This window comes from Ovis aries, chromosome 5 (genome assembly GCF_016772045.2).
Source record: "Ovis aries strain OAR_USU_Benz2616 breed Rambouillet chromosome 5, ARS-UI_Ramb_v3.0, whole genome shotgun sequence".
NCBI classification, from domain to species: Eukaryota; Metazoa; Chordata; class Mammalia; order Artiodactyla; family Bovidae; genus Ovis; species Ovis aries.
This window is the reverse complement of record NC_056058.1, coordinates 87,951,263-87,974,155: the sequence shown is the minus strand read 5'-3', so window position 1 is coordinate 87,974,155 and position 22,893 is coordinate 87,951,263. Positions and strand designations below refer to the sequence as shown.

Sequence of the window (22,893 nt, the reverse complement as noted above, 5' to 3'; positions counted from 1 at the left end):
CTTTGGCATGCCAGCCATGTGTTGCTCTGAACTAAAACTGGTTTGGCCTTTGCTTCAAGGAGAAAAATCCTTCTGTCTTTTTTGTTTGATTCAGTAAATTCCAGCTTATCCCTCGGGGACTTTCTTGGCTAAAAATCAAGGGGGTCTTACCGAAGCTGAGCCCCACCGGGGACACTGCTCTGCACTCCAGAGAGATGAACGACAAAGGCCTCCAGCCGCCCGGGGCTTGGGTGTGTCCAAAGCAAGACTCTTTTACTTTCTTCTCCATGGGAAAAGGAAAGCCTCCCTGACAGGGAACAGGAAAAAGGAAGCAGGGTTTCATTTCTCTGAGTTCTTAAATTGGGATTCAACTCTTAAAAATATAGTGAAATCTTTCCTTTTCCAAAATTCTACGACGGTCTACAAAAGGTAAAACATTTAAAAAGTCAGTGGTGGGGGCAGGGTGTAAATAAATTTAGAGGAAGCTCCGTAGACCACATAAACCTTGCCTTCAATCCTGTCTATTCTACAAGGTAGAGGTCAAACCATCCAACACTGGCATGTCACTGACCCTCACAGAACTAATGGTATAACTACAAAATAAAGTAGAGAAAGTAACAGCTGCTTTACTGTCAGAAATATTCAGTTGAACACATACATGGATATAAGAGTGTGTCTTTTTTTTTTTTATTATTGTATTGGGACTGGGATCCCTATAGCTCAGATTAAACTGAAGAAAGTAGAGAAAACCACTAGACCATTCAGGTATGACCTAAATCAAATCCCTTATGATTATACAATGGAAGTGAGAAACAGATTTAAGGGACTAGATCTGATAGAGTGCCTGATGAACTATGGATGGAGGTTCATGACATTGTACAGGAGACAGGAAGCAAGACCACCCTCAAGAAAAAGAAATGCCAAAAAGCAAAATGGCTGTCTGAGGAGGCCTTACAAATAGCTGTGAAAAGAAGAGAAGCCAAAAGCAAAAGAGAAAAGGAAAGATATAAACATCTGAATGCAGAGTTCCAAAGAATAGCAAGGAGAGATAAGAAAGCCTTCCTCAGCAATCAATGCAAAGAAATAGAGGAAAACAATAGAATGGGAAAGACTAGAGATCTCGTCAAGAAAATTTGAGATACCGAGGGAACATTTCATGCAAAGATGGGGTCAATAAAGGACAGAAATGGTATGGACCTAACAGAAGCAGAAGATATTAAGAAGAAATGGCAAGAACGCACAGAAGAACTGTACAAAAAGAGCTTCACGGCCCAGATAATCACAATGGTGTGATCGCTCACCTAGAGCCAGACATCCTGGAATGTGAAGTCAAGTGGGCCTTAGAAAGCATCACTATGAACAAAGTTAGTGGAGGTGATGGAATTCCAGTTGAGCTATTTCAAATCCTGAAAGATGATGCTGTGAAAGTGCTGCACTCAATATGCCAGCAAGTTTGGAAAACTCAGCAGTAGCCATAGGACTGGAAAAGGTCAGTTTTCATTCCAATCCCAAAGAAAGGCAATGCCAAAGAATGCTCAAACTACCGCACAATTGCACTCATCTCACACGGTAGTAAAGTAATGCTCAAAATTCTGCAAGCCAGGCTTCAGCAGTACATGAATCGTGATTTTCCAGATATACAAGCTGGTTTTAGAAAAGGCAGAGGAACCAGAAGTCAAATTGCCAACATGCGCTGGATAATGGAAAACGCAAGAGAGTTCCAGAAAAACATCTATTTCTGCTTTATTGACTATGCCAAAGTCTTTGACTGTGTGGATCACAATAAACTGTGGAAAATCCTGAAAGAGATGGGAATACCAGACCACCTGACTTGCCTCTTGAGAAATCTGTATGCAGGTCAGAAAGCAACAGTTAGAACTGGACATGGAACAACAGACTGGTTCCAAGTATGTCAAGGCTGTATATTGTCACCCTGCTTATTTAACTTCTATGCAGAGTTCATCATGAGAAACACTGGTCTGGATAAAGCACAAGCTGGAATCAAGATTGCCGGGAGAAATATCAATCACCTCAGATATGCAGATGACACCACCCTCTGGCAGAAAGTGAAGAAGAACTAAAGAGCTTCTTGATGAAAGTGAAAGAGGAGAGTGAAAATGTTGGTTTAAAACTCAACATTCAGAAAACTAAGATCATGGCATCCAGTTCCATCACTTCATGGCAAATAGATGGGGAAACAGTAGAAACAGTAGCTGACTTCATTTTTTGGGCTCCAAAATCACTGCAGATGGTGATTGCAGCCATGAAATTAAAAGACGCTACTCCTTGGAAGGAAAGTTTTGACCAACCTAGACAGCACGTTAAAAAGCAGAGACATCACTTGCCAACAAAGTCAAGGCTCTGGTTTTTCCAGTAGTCATGAATGGATGTGAGAGTTGGACTATAAAGAAAGCTGAGCACCGAAGAATTGATGCTTTTGAACTGTGGTGTTGGAGAAGACTCTTGAGAGTCTTTTGGACTCAAGATCCAACCAGTCCATTCTAAAGGAGACCAGTTCTGGGTGTTCATTGGAAGGACTGATGTTGAAGCTGAAACTCCAATACTTTGGCCACCTGATGTGAAGAGCTGACTCATTTAAAAAGACCCTGATGCTGGGAAGATTGAGGGCAGGAAGAGAAGGGGACGACAGAGGATGAGACGGTTGGATGGCATCACCGACACAATGGACATGATTTTGAGTAAACTCCGGGAGTCGGTGATGGACAGGGAGGCCTGGCATGCTCTGGTCCATGGGGTCGCAAAGAGTCGGACGTGACTGAGCGACTGAACTGAACTGAACTGATAGCTCAGATGGTGAAGTATTTGCCTCCAATGCAGGAGACCCAGGTTCAATCCCTGGGTCAGGAAGATCCCCTGGAGAAGGAAATGGCAACCCACTCCAGTATTCTTGCCTGGAGAACCCCATGGACAGAAGGACCTCACAGGCTACAATCCAAGGGGTTGCAAAGAGTCAGACATGACTAAGTGACTGACACGCATGGGCCACATTAGGTTTTTAGAGTTACTTTTAACAAACTCCTCATGTATAAACCTGGGGTTTCCCAGGTGACTCAGTGGTAAAGAATCTCCCTACTATGCAGGAGATGTGGGTTTAAACCCTGGATCAAGAAGATCTTCTGGAGTAGGAAATAGCAACCCATTCCAGTATTCTTGCCTGGGAAACCCCATGGACACAGGAGCCTGGCAAGCTACAGTCCATGGGGTAGCAAAGATTCGGACATGACAGCAACTAAGCAACGTGCTTAAACAGAGCAGGCTGCTGAAGACCATCATTTTCAGGTCAGGTATGACGTTTTTAATTTCAGTGCAATTCTGATCACTTAAATATGAGAAGACTGGATTAGAAGGCAAACAGCTAGCTCATTCATTGTCCAGAGTGAAGAGGATCCTAGAAAATTAGTGGCCAATGATACATTTCCACGTTCCACAGATAAAACCCTAGAAAAGACACAACTCACCTACTTTGGGGGTCATGTTGCCAACAGCAGTGAATTCAGGGATTTCTGACCCAGGAACGTATCCAGCTGCCCAGGAAACCTTGAGAGAGCCATATGTGCCTCTCCTAGAAATCACAGCTTGGCTTGTCCCGGCAGCGATGTCCGTGAGTGGAAAAGCAGTAGATTCAAACCCAACCTGAGAGGAAAACATGCTTAGAATATTTTCTTTTTCTCTAAAGGTTCCTGTTTTCTGAGGAGTGGGTTAAAACTCAACTTTCTCTTTGTTTACACAATATATTTCTCTGCTCTAAAATACTTTTGATTAAAGAATAGTATTTAAGAAATGGAACCTGAATTTTGAAACTGTATCCTATTTCTAACTTTGATTATAGTTATAGCTTTATTATCAAAATGTGAATTCCAAATTAACAGTATCTAAAAATACAATTGTAACTATGGTTAAATGAAAAGATTAAAACTGGCATTTTAATGACTTGCTATGGGTCTTTATATGGGACTATAAAGAAAGCTTGGAGAAGGCAATGGCACCCCACTCCAGTACTCTTGCCTGGAAAATCCCATGGTTGGAGGAGCCTGGCAGGCTGCAGTCCATGGGGTCGCTAAAAGTCAGACACGACTAAGCAACTTCCCTTTCACTTTTCACTTTCCTGCATTGGAGAAGGAAATGGCAACCCATTCCAGTGTTTTTGCCTGGAGAATCCCAGGGATGGTGGAGCCGTCTATGAGGTCACAGAGTCGGACATGACTGAAGCGACTTAGCAACAAAGCAACAAATAAAGAAAGCTGAGCGCCGAATAATTGATTCTTTTGAACTGTGGTGTTGGAGAAGACTCCTGAGAGTCCCTTGGACTGCAAGGAGATCCAACCAGTCCATCCTAAAGGAAATCAGTCCTGAATATTCATTGGAAGGACTGATGCTGAAGCTGAAACTCCAATACTTTGGCCACCTGATGCGAAGAGCTGATTCATTGGAAAAGACCCTGATGCTGGGAAAGATTGAAGGCAGGAGAAGGGGATGACAGAGAATCAGATGGTTGTATGGCATCACTGACGCAATGGACATGAGTTTGAGTAAACTCTGGGAGTTTGTGATGGACGGGGAGGCCTGGCGTGCTATAGTCCATGGGATCACAAAGAGTCAGACATGACTGAGTGACTGAACTGAACTGATGGGTCTTTATAGAAACTGTTCTGTCTAAAACTAAACTTTGACTTCTTTCTGAGATACAACAATGAATTTATAAAATGAGCACCATGAACTAGATTTTCTATTAAGGATTTTTTCAGCCTTTGATTCAATTTAATATCTTTTTTTGAGGATCAGAAACCTTCAAATATTTGTTTAAATGATGATATTTTTCATCCACATAAAGTAAGATCTGGTTTTTAGGGCCAACCTTCCCAGAGTACCGTATAAATCTAGATTTATAGATAAAATAAGTTCTGGTCAGAGAATAGAAATAAAACCAGATTCCTGGCTTCACATTATTATTTGGACAACTTAGTTTACCTCTTTTGGTCCCAATATCTATAAATTTGGGATACCATAGGATCAACAGTTCTATATTAAGGCTCATTCTCCCCATTTTAAATTGGATTGGAAAGGAGCAGAAAAGTGTGAGATGGCCACAGGACAGCTTCTGAAGCCACAGAAAAGAAAAACAACTTCAACTTGACACCCGTCTAGATTCCCTATTACAGCAAGCTTTCTGCTTAGCAACTGCCAAAATCTGTAGTATATCTCAGCTCATGCTTGCTACATAGTTAAAGGCTGTTTGAAAGTATCCTAGCAACATCACATGTGCGCAACACACACACACACACACACACACACACACACACACACACTCAAATACTGGTAAGGAGTATAGAAGGATACACCAAGGACAGGAACACACTCTGACTGGCCGTGATCTAGCCCTTTGAGGTAACACAGTGTTGTAAGCAGAGACAAGGAATAGAAAATAGTTCACTACACCAACTGAATGGTTCAGGTTGAAAGCAATCTTTGTTATAACGACCTATGAACAAAAGAAGATAAAACATCAAAGCATTATATGCTCTACTCTCACTCCCTCTTGAACAGAGGAGCTGCAGACAAAAACCATTCCTCTCAGTTATTTTTAACACCGTGGGTTCCACTTTAGGGGCAAAGCAAATTCATTCCCTGGGAGGCAGCAGCCCAGGAGGTGGTAACTTGAAGACCACCCCTTATGGCCACAGACCCTGTTACTAAGCCGTTGGCCAGGCCTTAACACTCCTGCCTCGAGTGTCTGTCTGGACAGACGCCATGCCCACTTCCTGGTCAAGCTGAAGGAGCCCCCACCCGAGGGAGTGGGATGCAGGCTGGCATCTTCTCACGGTTTATAAAACACACACGGTACCACAGCCAGAGACAGCAGCCCTGTCTTGTTCCCACACTGACAGAACTGGCCTACGCAGGAAGCAAAACCCTCAAGGCATTCTTTGTTCTCTTGTGAATTATGGAGTGATTGGGGAACAATCTTCCCTAAAATGAACTTAGGCAGAAGATTCAAATACCTAAGTGTGCCACTAGCTTTCATCTGCATTAGCACAAGCTTGCCACAGTAAAAAAAAGAAAGCCCCACAGATTAAATATTCACAATGTCAGTAAATGAGAAAGTCTGAAATATTAACTGATGCTTCATTCTAATTTTAATTTTTAGCATAAAATATCTCAATATTAAATATTCATTATCAGGAAAGCAGAAGTTTTGACGCTAGGTGACCGTTATTTTTAAAATTCTATACCTTACATTCAAATAAAAATTCTGTACCTTACATGCTACAAGATACAGACTTTTTTAAACTCAAAAAAGGAGATATGGTTTTCCATCTACTGACAAAAATTGCCAGATTACTTTCATATAGGGTATCCATAATGCTTAAATTAGATATTCACAGGATTACATAGATTTAAGAAATCAAACTCTTTAAGAATCTTAGTCCTTCCTGTAAGAGTTGCCCTCTAGTGGTTCCGGGGGAGTACCACACCCAGTGCCAAGTACCTGAGAATTGGCAGCTTTCTCTGGAACTGGAAGGATGGCGGATTTTGCTTCCTGGAGAATTTTGGGCACGCCATAGAAACTTCCACCAACAAGCATCACGGTCACCAGCTGTAAGGTGAAATTTGAGCCCAGGGGTAGGAAGACCTATAAACAAACAGTATAAGTGACTTTTTATTAGCAACAAATAATTTTCAAAGAAAAATACTGACATGTGAAGTGAGTCATTAGCACTTGCCTCATTTTGTATCAGTTTCATCAATATATGCCTTTTCCCCCACATTATAAAACAAAGGCCCATGCTGAAGACATTTAGGCTAAGAGTGAGAGTCATATATTATTTTAAAAATACCAAAAATTTTCAAATTCACCATGTATGCCTGTGTGTGCTGTGCTTCGTTGCTCAGCCATGTCCAACTCTTTGCAACCCCATGGACTGTAGCCTGCCAGGCTCCTCTGTCCATACGGATTCTCGAGGCAAAAATACTGGAGTGTGTTGCCATGCCCTCCTCCAGGGGATCTTCCCAACCCAGGGATCGAGCCCAGGTCTCCTGCATTACAGGCAGATTCTCTATCATCTTAGCCACCAAGGAAGCCCAAGAATACTGGAGTGGGTAGCCTGTACCTTCTCCAGAGGATCTTCCCAACCCAGGAATCAAACCCAGGTCTCCTGTATTGTGGGCAGATTCTTTAGCAGCTGAGCCACCACGGAAGCCCAAGAATACTGCAGTGGTAGCCTATTTCTTTTCCAGGGGATCTTCTAGACCCAGGAATTGAACCAGGGTCTCCTGCACTGCAGGATTCTTTACCAGCTGAGCTACCAGGGAAGCCTGGATGACCTAAAGAATGATGAGAATCCCAGGAGTCTCAGCGATAGAATCACGTGTTCCAAGAATGAAGGGAGTACAGTGGTGAAAAGTGTCAGCTCCTAAGACCAGTAAAACTCACTTTCTCCTTCTTCACTGGGTAGGAACTAATAACTCTAATGACATTTACTGAAAACAGATAATGATATAGGTACACTGATTATCCAATTATTTTGGACAAGTAAAAACTTCTAACACCATGTATTAGACTACCAATTTTCAAAGTTTCAGAATCCAACAAAATAGGGAAATCCTGAATTTAAAAACTTGTATTACTTTACAGTGGAGAAGGAGATGGCAACCCACTCCAGTATTCTTACCTGCAGAACCCCATGGACAGAGGAGCCTGGCAGGATACGGTCCACGGGATCCCACGAGTCGGACACGACTTAGCAACAAAACCACCACCACCACGACCATTACTTTACAGAGTTTTTTTTTTAGCACTTACATTTGTCCATAGAAACCTTGCTAATGATAATGGATACGCTGCCATAATGTGGAATATTACTAACGACTCTATACATCTTTACTGGATGTAAAAATAACCATTTCTGTGAGGTCTATTCTTCTTTTAAGTGTAATTTACTTAAACACACATCAAACCACCCAAATGTGTAATGTACTATGGTGGTTTCCAATGTGCAACATGAGGGGAACAGATGTTTTACTCATTCGATCAATCTTCATTTTTTCAAAATGACATTCACTGATCATGAAGCACAGATCAAGGGCTGAGGAAACAAGACATAAATCAGCCTCCTGACTCCAATCGTGTGCCTCCCTCCTCTCCCTGAAGGAGTGCCCCCCGCCCCCCCGATGCAGTGCACTGGCTGGGCAGCTAAGCATGTTTCTGTTTCCATGTCCTAAAAATCGAAGGGCCAGATGTCAGCTCAAAGCACCCAGGCATTTGTGCCTTGCCACCCAGCTCCGTTCACGGGCCCATTCAGCACAAGAACTCGTGTGGCATGCCAGGACCCCAGCGTGCAGTGATAAGACATTAAAGTTTGAACAGGAGTCAACGGGACACTTGGGGAAATGCTAGTTTGCCTACAGAAGGAAAGCAGGGTGACTAATTTGAAAAGGAACTTGAAGGTTTTTAGGAGTCGAGCATGTTCTGTTATGCTCCCTCATGTTCTGGACCCAGGAGGGCATTACAGAACCATTCTACAGATTGCCCATCATTCTTGATGGCTTTTGGCACGAATAGAATTTACTCAACCATAATATCCTCTGTGCATCTTGAATACTGCCTACTTACTCACTTTTATAACTGGCTGTTAAAGGGCCTTCTCCTGCATCGACAGGGAGCAGTGTGACAACAGGGATTACACCCCATGATCACTGTGTCTGTGGTACTTCTCACAACTGCTGACCCATGGTAAATGCCCCGTAAATACTTGAATAGATGACAACAATGGATATAATCTTATCTTGCATTGTAAGCTCTCTTAAACACAGGTTTCTTTAGTGTACTAGTGATTCTTGCCATCACTTCATCTAAGAAGCCTGTCGTTAACCTTGTTAACCAGATGGTGAACTGTTCACTCTGACCCTCATGTTAAATCAACATCAAGAGTCTTCCAGTTTTCAGAACCTAATGGAAACTCATTCTGTTCCAACACCCACTTGAAGGTCCTTCCCTGTGGCTGACCCAGCTGAAATCCTAACATTTATTAGGAGGGTGCAGCAGGGACAATTGTATGTACCTTGTAACTAACATCCCAAACTTCAAGAGCACTCGGGGTGTGAGGCAAGAAAGGGACCACTGGGAAAATCCTCCCCTCGCTTTAGCACGTGTCACACTTGGCCCCTAAGGGTCACCTTGGAGACTAATGCACAGAGCAACACCTAACCATCTAGGAGCAGCCTACACCACACATCCTGGAACGTAGAGACAGAAGGAACCCAGGAAAATTTAATCGTATTAATGAAAGATGTTAAAGCATGCCAATGAGAGAAGCTTTCATGTATGTGCAAGCTAGTAAACTGTTGCTACTCTTTACTGAATATAGAAATCATAAAAATAATTAATATAGGTTCAGAACAGATGTGAAGATATCCATAGATACCTCAAAGGACAGTTATTAGGAAAGTTAAGATCTTTATGAAGTCATTAAGCATTCAAGGTGAAAGGAAAAGAGGATGATCATCCTTCAAAATGTCTCAGGTACCCCAAGAGATCATTTAAAAGCTAGGTAGATCAAGGATCTTACCCCTTGTGAAATAAATATATATGATATATATATACATATATATATATAGTATATCTGTCCATCGAGTCAGTGATGCCATTCAGCCATCTCATCCTCTGTCGTCCCCTTCTCCTCCTGCCCCCAATCCCTCCGAGCATCAGAGTCTTTTTCAATGAGTCAACTCTTCCCATGAGGTGACCAAAGTACTGGAGTTTCAGCTTTAGCATCATTCCTTCCAAAGAAATCCCAGGACTGATCTCCTTCAGAATGGACTGGTTGGATCTCCTTGCAGTCCAAGGGACTCTCAAGAGTCTTCTCCAACACCACAGTTCAAAACCATCAATTCTTCGGCGCTCAGCTTTCTTCACAGTCCAACTCACATCCATACATGACTACTGGAAAAACCATAGCCTTGACTAGACGGACCTTAGTCGGCAAAGTAATGTCTCTGCTTTTGAATATGCTATCTAGGTTGGTCGTAACTTTCATTCCAAGGAGTAAGCGTCTTTTAATTTCATGGCTGCAATCACCATCTGCAGTGATTTTGGAGCCCCAAAAAATAAAGTCTGACACTGTTTCCACTGTTTCCCCACCTATTTCCCATGAAGTGATGGGACCAGATGCCGTGATCTTTGTTTTCTGAATGTTGAGCTTTAAGCCAACTTTTCACTCTCCTCTTTCACTTTCATCAAGAGACTCTTTAGTTCTTCTTCACTTTCTGCCATAAGGGTGGTGTCATCTGCCTATCTGAGGTTATTGATATTTCTCCCGGCAATCTTGATTCCAGCTTGTGTTTCTTCCAGTCCACCGTTTCTCATGATGAACTTTGCATATCAGTTAAATAAGCAGGGTGATAATATATAGCCTTGACATACTCCGTTTCCTATTTGGAACCAGTCTGTTGTTCCATGTCCAGTTCTAACTGTTGCTTTCTGACCTGCATACAGATTTCTCAAGAGGCAGGTTAGGTGGTCTGGTATTCCCATCTCTCTCAGAATTTTCCACAGTTTATTGTGATCCACAGAGTCAAAGGTTTTGGCATAGTCAATAAAGCAGAAATAGATGTTTTTCTGGAACTCTCTTGCTTTTCCATGATCCAGTGGATATTGGCAATTTGATCTCTGGTTCCTCTGCCTTTTCTAAAACCAGCTTGAACATCAGGAAGTTCACGGTTCACATATTGCTGAAGCCTGGCTTGGATAATTTTGAGCATTACTTTACTAGCATGTGAGATGAGTGCAATTATGCGGTAGTTTGAGGTACCAATTAGTATACCATGTCAAAAGGTAGCAAATTTTCTATGGATCATAGGCTTAAGTGAAACCAAGGTCATCCATTACTGAGTGGGCTGAACTTAGTGGACTATAAACAGGAAGCTGTCTCATTTCTGTCCTCTTACTGCTTTGTAGGGTTTCTTGGCACTTAACTTTGACAATGTTGTGTGTAGATCTCAAAGCTTCCTGTCATTTTTTATGAAGGTAAAGGCCAGATCCATACCAGTAAAAACTTTCATCTCACACTCCATTAAAACTCCTCTATTTATCCCAGTTCTTGCTCAATCCACAGCTAAAGATCTAAGGTGGGAAAGGGATCATGGCATGACTCTTTAGTACTTCTCCAGCCCTTCTTGGACCTTTCCATCAATCTTCCGGCACCTCTGGAGCAGGTGGGGAGTTGCTTTGAGGAAGAATGACAAGGGTCTTGCCTCAGTTCTGTAGTCCTTTCTTGAATAACACTGGCAGGCAGCCAAACATTTCACCTTTCATGGAATCCATTTGTATGTTCATCAGAGACTTCAGAATTCAGCTCATCGCCATTCCACCACAGAAATGTACACTCTTCCAATGACCCTTTTTACTGTCTCCTAACTTCACAATCCACCTCATACCATTCTCAAGATGACTCCAGTCTGGCTACCCTCTGGCACGGCCTTCCATGGCGATGAGATAACAATCCCCACTGCTGCAATGCATCCCATGTGTGAGATAAATGAGCTCCTCTCCCATGCATATGGAAGGAGATTAGGTATCATCTTGGAAGGATTAAGACAGTCCCTCAAATCACTTTCTGTGGCTCAGAGTGAGAAAGAATGCTGGGCACCCACTTGGTTCCTGCCACTTTCATCTGATATATTGGCAGAATAGTCTGCTGTCTTCTCTCCTCATTAACAAAAAAACCATAGTTGACTTCCTGGGTGGCAGATTTTCAAGGAGAGAAAGGCAGATACCATGTAGCCCCGTCAAACCCCAGGAAACATGTATCCGTCTCTCACTGCACTGATCTTCAGTAAGAGCACAAGTGTTAGTCACTCAGTCGTGTCCGACTCTTTGTGACCCCATGGGCTATAGCCCACCAGGCTCCTCTGTCCTTGGAATTCTCCAGGCAGGAATACTAGAGTGGGCTGCCATTTCCTTCTCCAGATAGGAGTGCAAGGAAACCTACAAATATCTCCCCCTCAATAAGCATCCAGTACGTACATGTGTGTGTAATGTGAGTGTGTGTTTATCTCCAGGAAGGAACAGATACTTATTCACTTATAATTTGCAAATACCAAGGCAATGGCACCCCATGCCAGTACTCTTGTCTGGAAAATCCCATGGATGGAGGAGCCTGGTGGGCTGCAGTCCACGGGGTCGTGAAGAGTCAGACACGACTGAGCGACTCCACTTTCACTTTTCACTTTCATGCATTGGAGGAGGAAATGGCAACCCACTCCTGTGTTCTTGTCTGGAGAATCCCAGGGATGGGGGAGCCTGGTGGGCTGCCATCTATGGGGTCTCACAGAGTCGCACACGACTGAAGCAACTTAGCAGCAATATATGTATTACCCCAAAATTACTATGCATTTTCTAAGGCATTTTCCATGGTTCCATTTAAATATCGAAATCAGATTTTAAACTGATCATGAGATTAACAAGCGTTTTCTTGAAGGCATCTTTTGGAATGACTGGGAAAACGAAAGAGATGCTACAAACCTGCCCCTGGACTGGCACTGAGTCCACTTTATATCTGGTACCATCTCTGACCACCAACTGCCTCTCTGCATTTTCTGTAACAACAGACTGCGCCTTGGAGTCAGATGATATTCGATATCTAACAGCCACATCTCCAAATGTGCCCGCAAGCCGGGTTACATTAATTTGGATCAATCTACGAAGGTTCTGCCCGATAAGTACGGACTGATGATCTGAATACAGGGCAAATATTCCATGCGGGTCGTCATTTGCAGGAACAGAGAGCCGAATGACACACTTTTCTGTATCCAGTTTTGCTCCTCCCTTGACTGAAACAAGCTGGAGCACATACACTTCCTCTATCTCAGGAATATCATCTGGCAGCAAATGAACATCAAAGCTGGCTTCACTGTCTCCATCAGCAATGGTGAAAATTCCTTTTGTAGAGAGAAAGTCTCCAGTAATATCAAACTCACTACTTAATTCCCAATAAACCTAAAACAAAAGGAAGAACACCAACAAAGTCAAATAACGCAGTGTATTTCATCAAAATCCTTTAAATTCGTTTACCTCAATTATATATAAAAAGCTTGCCTATATAAGTGTGCATCAATATATTCAAATTTAAATTTTCCAAGTATCTCTACTTAAGTAATTCAGAAACTGTCTTAACTCTTTCAGGCTATCAAATGCCATTTGCAGGACAGGATGACAAAATCTCATTTCACCTGCTTCTAAATTAGTAACATAATTTGAAAAGATAAAGAGAAACAAGTTAACTTTAAAATACCATACCAGTTCCACAAGTACATTCAACAGTGAACAAGACCATATTTGAGGGTAAAACATTAAGCAGATAATCTGATATTCACATTGGAATTGGTTTCTGTTTGTTTTTAATAAAAAGAGGATATCTAAGATTTTAAAAATTAAGAATTTCTCCCCAAAAAATCTCTAAAAAATTTATTTTCCAAAATTTTTTTACTTCCATTAAGCTTCACCTGAAGAAAAGTAACAATTAATCTCCAATACAGGGGAAAAGCTAAGTTTATAGAGAGATTTCACAAAATAAATTTAGCTAGCAAAAGATAAACTTGATCTGTTCAATGAATATCTTGATAATTTATAAGGGCATCTCAATGATATTGAGAATAAAGAATATACTAAGCAATTTGTAAAAATCATGGATAGTCTTGTTAAGTAGAAAAAGCTTCACTTATGGCAACCCACTCCAGTACTCTTGCCTGGAAAATCCCATGGACCAAGGAGCCTGGTAGGCTACAGTCCACGGGGTCACAAAGAGTCAGACATGACTGAGCAACTTCACTTTCACTTTCACTTATAGCAAACAAGAAATTACAAAATAGTTCAATCATATTCTTTGTGATTAAATATGAGAAAGATTTTTTAACCTAACTGCAACTGAATATTTAAAGAGATAACCAGAGCTTGGTGCCAGCGAGCCAGCCCAAAGGGGCCTTGGTGAACCTCAGCATGTGTGAAAATTCATGTCACTTCAGTTTATCAAAAACTCTAATTCTCCAGAACATGCAGTTTCTCTGTTCTTCTCAACCACAACCATCAGGCAAACGATCACTCTGCTTAAAAATCCAAAGAAAAACGGTACCATAATCTCTCCTGAAACACCCTTGATTCTTCTGACAAAGAAGGTAATGATCAGGGGCCCTTCCAGAGTGGATGGCTCCAAATAGGTCTCCTCAGACAAAGACTCGGGAGCAAACTGAATCACTCCATTAGGATCACCAAACTTCTCTATCTAGAAAGAGAGCAGAGGGGAGACATATGTAACAGCTATGGATGAAATTACAGTATCCAACGTACCAGCACCCTGATATGTTGTGTATGTACGAGATAAACTGAGGGAATGAAAGAAGCACAATAAGGACACTTGGGCATGATTGTATCTGGCTATGTAACTCTTACAAACCTTCCTTTCCCTGACTGTTACCTAAAGCAAGAAGGTTCTTACTCCTCAAGGATAATGCGGATAAGTGTTCAGAAAATGACAATCTGTAGAACCTTAAAAGGATAGAACTGCAAAGCCTGGATTAGCTTTACTCACCTCATGTTTGCTTCATTTAACCAGTTAAGTTTAGCCAACCTCTTTCTACTGGTTATGATGTATTTAGACTGATAATATGGAGAGAGGTAATGGCCCTGTGATGGTTAATTTTATGTGTCAGCCTGACTAGGCTAAAGTGTCTCCAGATGTTGCCGTAATATTTTGTAGATGTGGTTAAAACTGACAACCAGCTGACGAAGTCAATAAAACTATTCTCAGTAATGTGGACGGACCTCATCCAGTGAGATGAAAGCTTTAAAGAGCAAACACTGAGGCGTCCCGGAGAAAAAGGAGTTCTGCCTCAAGACCATAATTTAGGAAACCTGCTTGCATTTCCAGCCTGCTGCCCTTCGCCACAAAATTCAGACTCAAGAAGGCAACTTCAGCTCGTTCCTGAGCTTCCTGCCTGCTCTACGGATTTCTTCCAGCTGTTTCATGGATTCTGACTTGCCAGACCCACAGTTATGGGGTATAATTCCTTATAAAATTTCTCTCTTTCTTCATATCTGTTTCCCAACATTAACAGCTCCAGTTCTCTGGGGATATCTGACTGATACAGATCCCACATAAAACAGGCTTTTCAAACTTAGAAAAGGGTGCATCTCTCTACCTTTTTTTCCAGTAACTTTGGTTTCCAGGACTTTCTGCCCCAGTGGACTGGGTGATTCATACCAAATAAACTATATCTGGATCTGACTCACACCATCACTGCACTGACTGAAAAAGTACCATTCTTCCTTTCAACAGTCTGACTTGTGATTACCTGTGAACTCTGACACTCTTTAATGGCAAAGATATCCAATGTTTATGATACAACAAATGCCTTCTTTTGAAAAGTGCCAAATCTCCCCAAAACATCAAATTTTCTCAAAAAGTGTAAAATAACTATTTCTCAGTATCTTAAAGAATTATCAGTATCAGGCTATGTAATAAACTAATATAACAACCAGAACATCTGACCCACAGGAATTGCAACAACTTCATTGGGTTTTATAACTTTTAATTTATCATAAGGCCACAGAGTTTCAACAAATGTAAGCACATGTTCTGAAAGATCCTTTAAAGCCGAAATTCTGTGGGAAGAATAAAGTCAGACTTACTGTTAATGTAATATCTTTAGCTGTGGAGTCTAATTGGGCTTCTCCTTTCACAAGTTTAAGTTTAATGATGAAAGTCTTTTCAATTTCAATGTCATCATGTGGATAGATTCCCAGAATGATGCTTCTCACTCCACCTTCCCCATCTCCAAAAGAGAAGGACCCGCTCACCGGGTCTGCGATGTCCTGGTTCTGTGATGGTAAGGCTTCCTGAGAATTGGGTCCTACTATCTCCCAGTTCACCTGCAGGGTGTTTAGTTTTTAAAGAAAACAATCAGCTTTCAACAAATAACTACTCTGCAGGACAGGCAGTATTAAAAATATATACATACATGTGAAAGTTATTCTAGAATATCTCCCACAAAGTCCTATGTTATCAACTCATGCTGTTTAAAATAATCTTTACAAACATAAACTATGTAATCTATAGAATATCCATTTTCATGAACAACAGTGTCTAATAAGTAACGAAAAATCTGAATACCTGGTCATTTGTCAACATCACAGGACACCAAAAATATAAAAGTACATACTCTAAACACATATATATATGTGAGTAATAAAAACCTTGTAGGGCTTTCCAGGTGGCTCAGTAGTAAAGAATCTGCCTGCCAAAGCAGGAGACCCAGGTTCAAACCCCAGGTTGGGAAGATCCCCTGGAGGAGGACATGGCAGCCCACTCCAGTGCTCTTGCCTGGAGAATCCCATGGACAGAGGAGCCTGGCGGGCTGTAGGCCCTGGGGTCACAGAATCAGACATGACTGGGCCACTCGCAAACTCTGATAAATACAAGTACAGACTGTCTTGCTAGTGCACAGGTTCTATTCATCAAAACCTATCCGAATCATGTGAAAACTCTGTTGGATATGCAGCAACAAGTACACTTAAATAAATTCTTAGCATAAGAGAAACAGAAATGTTCAGAGTTATAAGAAACAATTTTTATGTTGCAACAAAGGCATCATTTAAAGTTTGTGTAATTTAAAATTATATACTTTTCACATCCATAAGGAATTATATACTTTTCACATCCACTTGTCTTTGCTTCTTTCATCTTTGATCGGTGTGAGATACAGCTAACCACTTCTTTCTCTGGAAACACTGTGTCCCATCTTCCTTGGCTTATGTGATACTTACACGGCACAAGTCGTCCTAATTTTCCTTCTCTACATCTCAGTCTTCTTGGCTGGTTCTCCCTCCTCAAATCTATAAATGCGGGGGGCCCAGGACTTGGGTCTGTATCCTTTCCATCCCTGTCTATACTCCTCAGGCCTCAGAGTTTCAAATGCCTCCAAGTGCGTCACCATCTTTCAGATCGGTGTTTGCAGCCCTGACCTCCCCCTAACCCATACCTGCACATCCCCCTGCCTTCCTGACCTTGCCCTGGGGTGTTCTGCCGCTATCCCAAACCAACAAAGCCAAAGCAGAGCTCTTACTTTTCCCCAAGCAGCCACATCTTGATAAACAGCACTACAATGTAACCAGCTGCTCCTCCAAAATTTCTAGGTTATCCTTTATTCCTCTCTGTCCCTCAGGCTCCATCAGCCCTCGTGTATTTTTCCTCTAAAATATACTGAACCTCTATTCACGCCTGGCCATCTCGACCTCTCTCCCGGTCTGAGCCATTGTTAGCTCTGCTGTGGGCCCTAGAGGGCGACACGCTTCTCATTCCCCTCCCTGCTCCTCCTCTGGCTTTTGGACAAAGCCTACTTCCTTCTCGGCGGTTCTAAATGAGCCGACGATCCTTCTCGGCGGTTCTAAATGAGCCGACGACCCGGTGACACTGATATCATCCCTTTGCTTAAAACTCTCCAATGGTGTCCTACTGGCACTTCGACTCATCTTCAACCTGACTGAGAAAGTTCTCTGTGGTCCAACACCTACAGGCCCCTCTGATCTAACTTGGGCTGTTATCCCTTCATTTCCAAGCCCACCCACCTTGTGGAACTCTTTGCACCTCAAGCATACCAGGTCTGTAGATCTGTACCGTCTCATTCCTCTGCCCAAACGCTCAGCCCCCTAATGGTTACATGAGCACCTCTTTCGGCTTAAATATCACACCCTTACCATCTAATCAAGGGTAGCTAGAGGGGAAAAATATGTTACTAGACAACCAATGGATCACTGAAGAAATCAAAGAGGAAATCAAAAAAGACCGAGAAACAAATGACAGCAAAAACACAGAAATCCAAAGTCTGTGGGATGCAGCAAAAGCAGTTCTAAAACGGAAATTTATAGCAATTTGTTTGCTTATTGTTTGAAAATTCTAAGAGAACAGGGATGAACTGTGTCCTCCTAACCTGCGCGTTCTCAGGGACTATGACAGGGTCTGGCACATGGAAAGCACTCAACAAATGCACTTGTCGACGTAATGAATTTTACCAAAATCCTTCATTTAACTGTTAACTTTCTCTCAAGAGTGCCCTGAAGGCAGCTGGATGCCTCATACATTTCATGTATTTCACAGGATTTGGAAACTGCTTTACATCTACTTGGTAATCAATAAATAGTATTGACTGTGAATAAATGAATAGATTTGAGAAACAAGAAAATCCAACACCATATCTATCAACCAAATTACTTTTAAAATCATGGAGAAAAGAATAACTCTACCTGAATCTCTCCCAAGAGTCCTCCGGTCCGCTCCAGCATCAAGGGTAAAATCATTGTGGAACTGGGATTAGGAACAGAAACTCTACTTTGATTGAGAAATCTTATTACACCGAAAGGAGAGTCACTCTTGGCAATCGTGATTCTGCACACTAGGTGGCGCCCAAGGACCGCTCCACCAGTAGCTCCAACGAGCATAATTTCAATGGGCTCCTCAAATTCACTGCATAGCAAGAAGGAGCAATTCTGTGAGTCTAAACATAATAAAATGCCTCTAAAACCCAAATAACTAGTCATTTTCCAAATTGGTCATACATATTCAAGGCACAGTAGTCATACACCAAGCGCTAAGGAGAGGGTGCTTAGCTAGTAGCGTGAAATGATCAACTTCAGTATTACGTAACGGGCAAGTTATTAGACTTTCTGCCCTTCTTTTCTATTGTTTAATGAATTAAGGAAATGATTTGCAGGATGTTTCCACATTCTGACTATAGACTTTTCAATCCAGAAGAACAAAAATCAGTATTTCTTCTTTTATTTGAGAAAAAGTGACCCATAATCACTATGGTCTCTCACTGCCTTTTGCCCTACGCCAGTACCCCACCCCCTGGAATTCCTCACTCATTTCTCCACGGGCACAACAATGATCTAAAATTCTATTTTCAGTGCAAAACATAGGTGAAGACTGGAACACAATACTCATGATTTACATACGTGCATGTTACGTACAAAACAGTATTACCTTTCATCGTCATCAATGATGGAAACATTTATAAAACTTAAGTTCTGCCCGTGCTGAAAAGTGACTGAACTACCATGCAGTACATAATCGACACCACCAGGAACCGCAGAGGAGCTCTGAGAGACGAGATCAGCCGTGACACGGCCGTAAGTGCCGTGAAGCCTCTGCACGGGAATCATGATCGTCCCTGTGTCTTCCCCCACTGGAACAGGAATGTGCAATGGATTGGTATGCCAGCCAAAGAAACTGACTTTAATATGGTTCATCTAAATCAAACATGACAATTAAACATAACAGGACGATGCAAGCACTCAATTTTTCTGCAGTTCATTTCTTGCTTTAAAGAACCATTAGCGAATACGTCACGACTCACTTTTTAGGAGAAATATAGTGTCAAAAGTTGAAAGTTATAGTGAGCAGTGTAAGCTAGAATTTAAATAACTGATTTAATCATCAGCAAAGGCATTCTGCCTCTGTGAGCCACATACAAGTAAATAACCCTTCAGTTCAGTTCAGTTCAGTTGCTCAGTCATGTCCTACTCTTTGCGACCCAATGAATCATAGACGCCAGGCCTCCCTGTCCATCACCAACACCTGGAGTTCACTCAGACTCACGTCCATCGAGTTGGTGATGCCATGCAGCCATCTTATCCTCTGTTGTCCTCTTCTCCTCCTGCCCCCAATCCCTCCCAGCATCAGGGTCTTTTCCAATGAGTCAACTCTTCATATGAGGTGGCGAAAGTACTGGAGTTTCAGCTTCAGCATCATTCCTCCCAAAGAACACCCAGGACTGATCTCCTTCAGAATGGACTGGTTGGATCTCCTTGCAGTCCAAGGGCCTCTCAAGAGTCTTCTCCAACACCACAGTTAAAAAGCATCAATTCTTCGGCGCTCAGCTTTCTTCACAGCCCAACTCTCACATTCATACATGACCACTGGAAAAATCATTGCCTGGACTAGAAGGATCTTTGTTGGCAAAGTAATATTTCTGCTTTTCAACATGCTATCTAGGTTGATCATAACTTTCTTTCCAAGGAGTAAGCGTCTTTTAATTTCATGGCTGCAGTCACCATCTGCAGTGATTTTGGGAGCCCCAAAAAATAAACTCTGACACTGTTTCCACTGTTTCCCATCTATTTCCCATGAAGTGACGGGACCGGATGCCATGATCTTTGTTTTCTGAATGTTGAGCTTTAAGCCAACTTTTTCACTCTCCTCTTTCACTTTCAGAAACAGGCTTTTTAGTTCCTCTTCACTTTCTGCCATAAGGGTGGTGTCATCTGCATATCTGAGGTTATTAATATTTCTCCCGGCAATCTTGATTCCAGCTTATGCTTCTTCCAGTCTAGCGTTTCTCATGATGTACTCTGCATAGAAGTTAAATAAGCAGGGTGACAGTATACAGCCTTGACATACTCCTTTTCCTATTTGGAACCAGTCTGTTGTTCCATGTCCAGTTCTAACTGTTGCTTCCTGACCTTCATACAGGGTTCTCAAGAGGCAGGTCAGGTGGTCTGGTATTCGCATCTCTTTCAGAATTTTCCACAATTTATTGTGATCCACATAGTCAAAGGCTTTGGCATAGTCAATAAAGCAGAAATAGATGTTTTCTGGAACTCTCTTGCTTTTTCCATGATCCAGCAGATACTGGCAATTTGATCTCTGGTTCCTCTGCCTTTTCTAAAACTAGCTTGAACATCTGGAAGTTCATGGTTCACGTACTGCTGAAGCTTGGCTTGGAGAATTTTGAGCATTACTTTACTAGAGTGTGAGATGAGTGCAATTGTGCGGTAGTTTGAGCATTCTTTGGCATTGCCTTTCTTTGGGATTGGAATGAAAATTGACCTTTTCCAGTCCTGTGGCCACTGTTGAGTTTTCCAAATTTGCTGGCATATTGAGTGTAGCATTTTGACAGCATCATCTTCCAGGATTTGAAACAGCTCAACTGGAATTCCATCACCTCCACTGACCCTTACTGGTAGACAAACTGGTAGATAATGGTTGCTGCTGCTGCTGCTAAGTCACTTCAGTCGTGTCCGACTCTGTGCAACCTCATAGACGGCAGCCCATGAGGCTCCCCCATCCCTGGGATTCTCCAGGCAAGAACACTGGAGCGGGTTGCCATTTCCTTCTCCAAGGCATGAAAGTGAAAAGTGAAATGAAGTCGCTCAGTCGTATCTGACTCTTAGCGACTCCATGGACTGCCCCACCAGGCTCCTCCATCCATGGGATTTTCCAGGCAAGAGTGCTGGAGTGGGGTGCCATTGCCTTCTCCAAGATAATGGTAGACGAACATGTATACTGTACGCAAAGGGAACCATTCTGGATTATTTCTGCATATTTTATTGAAACATTGGTAACATTAAAAAATAAGGTATATGTTATTTATATAAGTGTTTTAAAAGTCCAGATATAAATATGATTCTATTACATTTTTCAGCTTCTATCTACTTGTAAATCTGAACATATATCCTCAGTGTTTGATTTCAACTTAAGAATTCTATTCAAAAGCTTATTTCTTCTTCAGCTATACTAACATCAGTATATTAAAATATCATTTAATAGAGTTTACAACAGCCATGGCTAAGTAGTACTGAACTTACATTGTAATTATCACTGTGCATTGCCCCAAATTTTCCCAAAGACAGTGGGAAACATTTCAAACAGAAATCAGAGAACAGAAAAAAGACCCCATTTCTTTCTCTTGGTGTAAAAAGGCAGCCTGACTTCTGCTTGCTGTAGGTTGAAGTTTGCAAAACGATGATGTCGTCTGTGATGCTACCCACGAAGCCAGTAATAAACCACTCCTAAAGTGATTTCTGATGAACTTTAAAAGGGCAGATAACAAAAGAATTTGACAGAGGCAATGAAGGTGATAAACTGATTGCAGTAATAAGATAAAATGTTTATTTGAAAGGTATATTCATATTCTGCCTTTGAATAAAAACAGAAAGGCAGCGAACTTCTTCTACCCAGGGGGATGTATAACCATATATTCCACTTTCCACTTCTACATGAGGGGAGAATTGGCAACAGAAGGCAAGCTGCTATTAGGAACTGTTTGAAGAAAGATTGGGATGATTGGGAGTCCAGATACTGCCTGTGCCTGCAGTCCAGTAAAATGTCTCAAAGGTGATTATTCATTAGAAAGTGAATAATCCACTGTTTTTTAATCGCAAAGGAAATTAAACACTGCATAAATTTGAACTATACTCATAAAACTCTTCAAAATATAAATATTTCAATAATCCTAAAATTAAACATAATTTTTCTAAATGCCTTATTCCTAACCATTTCATTTTGCCATACACAATGAGATTCAAGACTGCCCAAAAGTAACTCAAAATACATTTTAAAACTGAATACAAATATATACCCATAAAGGCATAAATAAATACAAAGTATATATGTAAACACACACATGCACACACACACACACACACCCCAAACCAAGAAAATGCATGTAGGAATTCAAACTGACAGTGTCATGCTCAGGTACTCTGATTCAGAAACTGGTGCTAACTTTATAAGTAAGGTTACTGAACCTACCTTCAAAGGTGGTATACCTTGGGTCAAATTCAATGATTCCCTCTGCATTATCATTTTTCATTATGATGATTCGGACAATGGAGATGTTTCCTATTTCAGGAGGTTGGTCTATTTGAAGTCCGTTTTCTTGGATGGTAAAATCATACCCTCTTGCAAAGTCATAAAAAATAAAATAAAATAAACTGAGTACATAATTGCTTAGCATGAATTGAAGAAGGGTCCTACTAGCTCCTGTAATTGAGTCTTATGAAGCTCAACATGAAAATACTTTTCTTTTCTGAAATGATGTTTGAAATAGATTTCTGCACTGCTC

At 41.6% G+C, this 22,893-nt stretch overlaps 1 protein-coding gene across 1 annotated transcript in view; it reads right to left on the bottom strand.

The window, feature by feature from the left end:
* Window positions 1-22,893, bottom strand: part of ADGRV1 (adhesion G protein-coupled receptor V1) — a 552,816-nt gene that overhangs the window by 339,235 nt on the left and 190,688 nt on the right. Inside the window, exons 65-73 of the mRNA XM_027970511.2 lie at window positions 22,581-22,729; window positions 19,032-19,233; window positions 18,293-18,512; window positions 15,683-15,922; window positions 14,127-14,276; window positions 12,521-12,994; window positions 6,488-6,631; window positions 3,459-3,633; window positions 151-286 (exon numbers count right to left, since the gene is read on the bottom strand). Coding sequence (XP_027826312.2) covers window positions 151-286; window positions 3,459-3,633; window positions 6,488-6,631; window positions 12,521-12,994; window positions 14,127-14,276; window positions 15,683-15,922; window positions 18,293-18,512; window positions 19,032-19,233; window positions 22,581-22,729 — 1,890 coding nt within the window. The remainder of the gene's footprint in view (window positions 1-150; window positions 287-3,458; window positions 3,634-6,487; window positions 6,632-12,520; window positions 12,995-14,126; window positions 14,277-15,682; window positions 15,923-18,292; window positions 18,513-19,031; window positions 19,234-22,580; window positions 22,730-22,893) is intronic.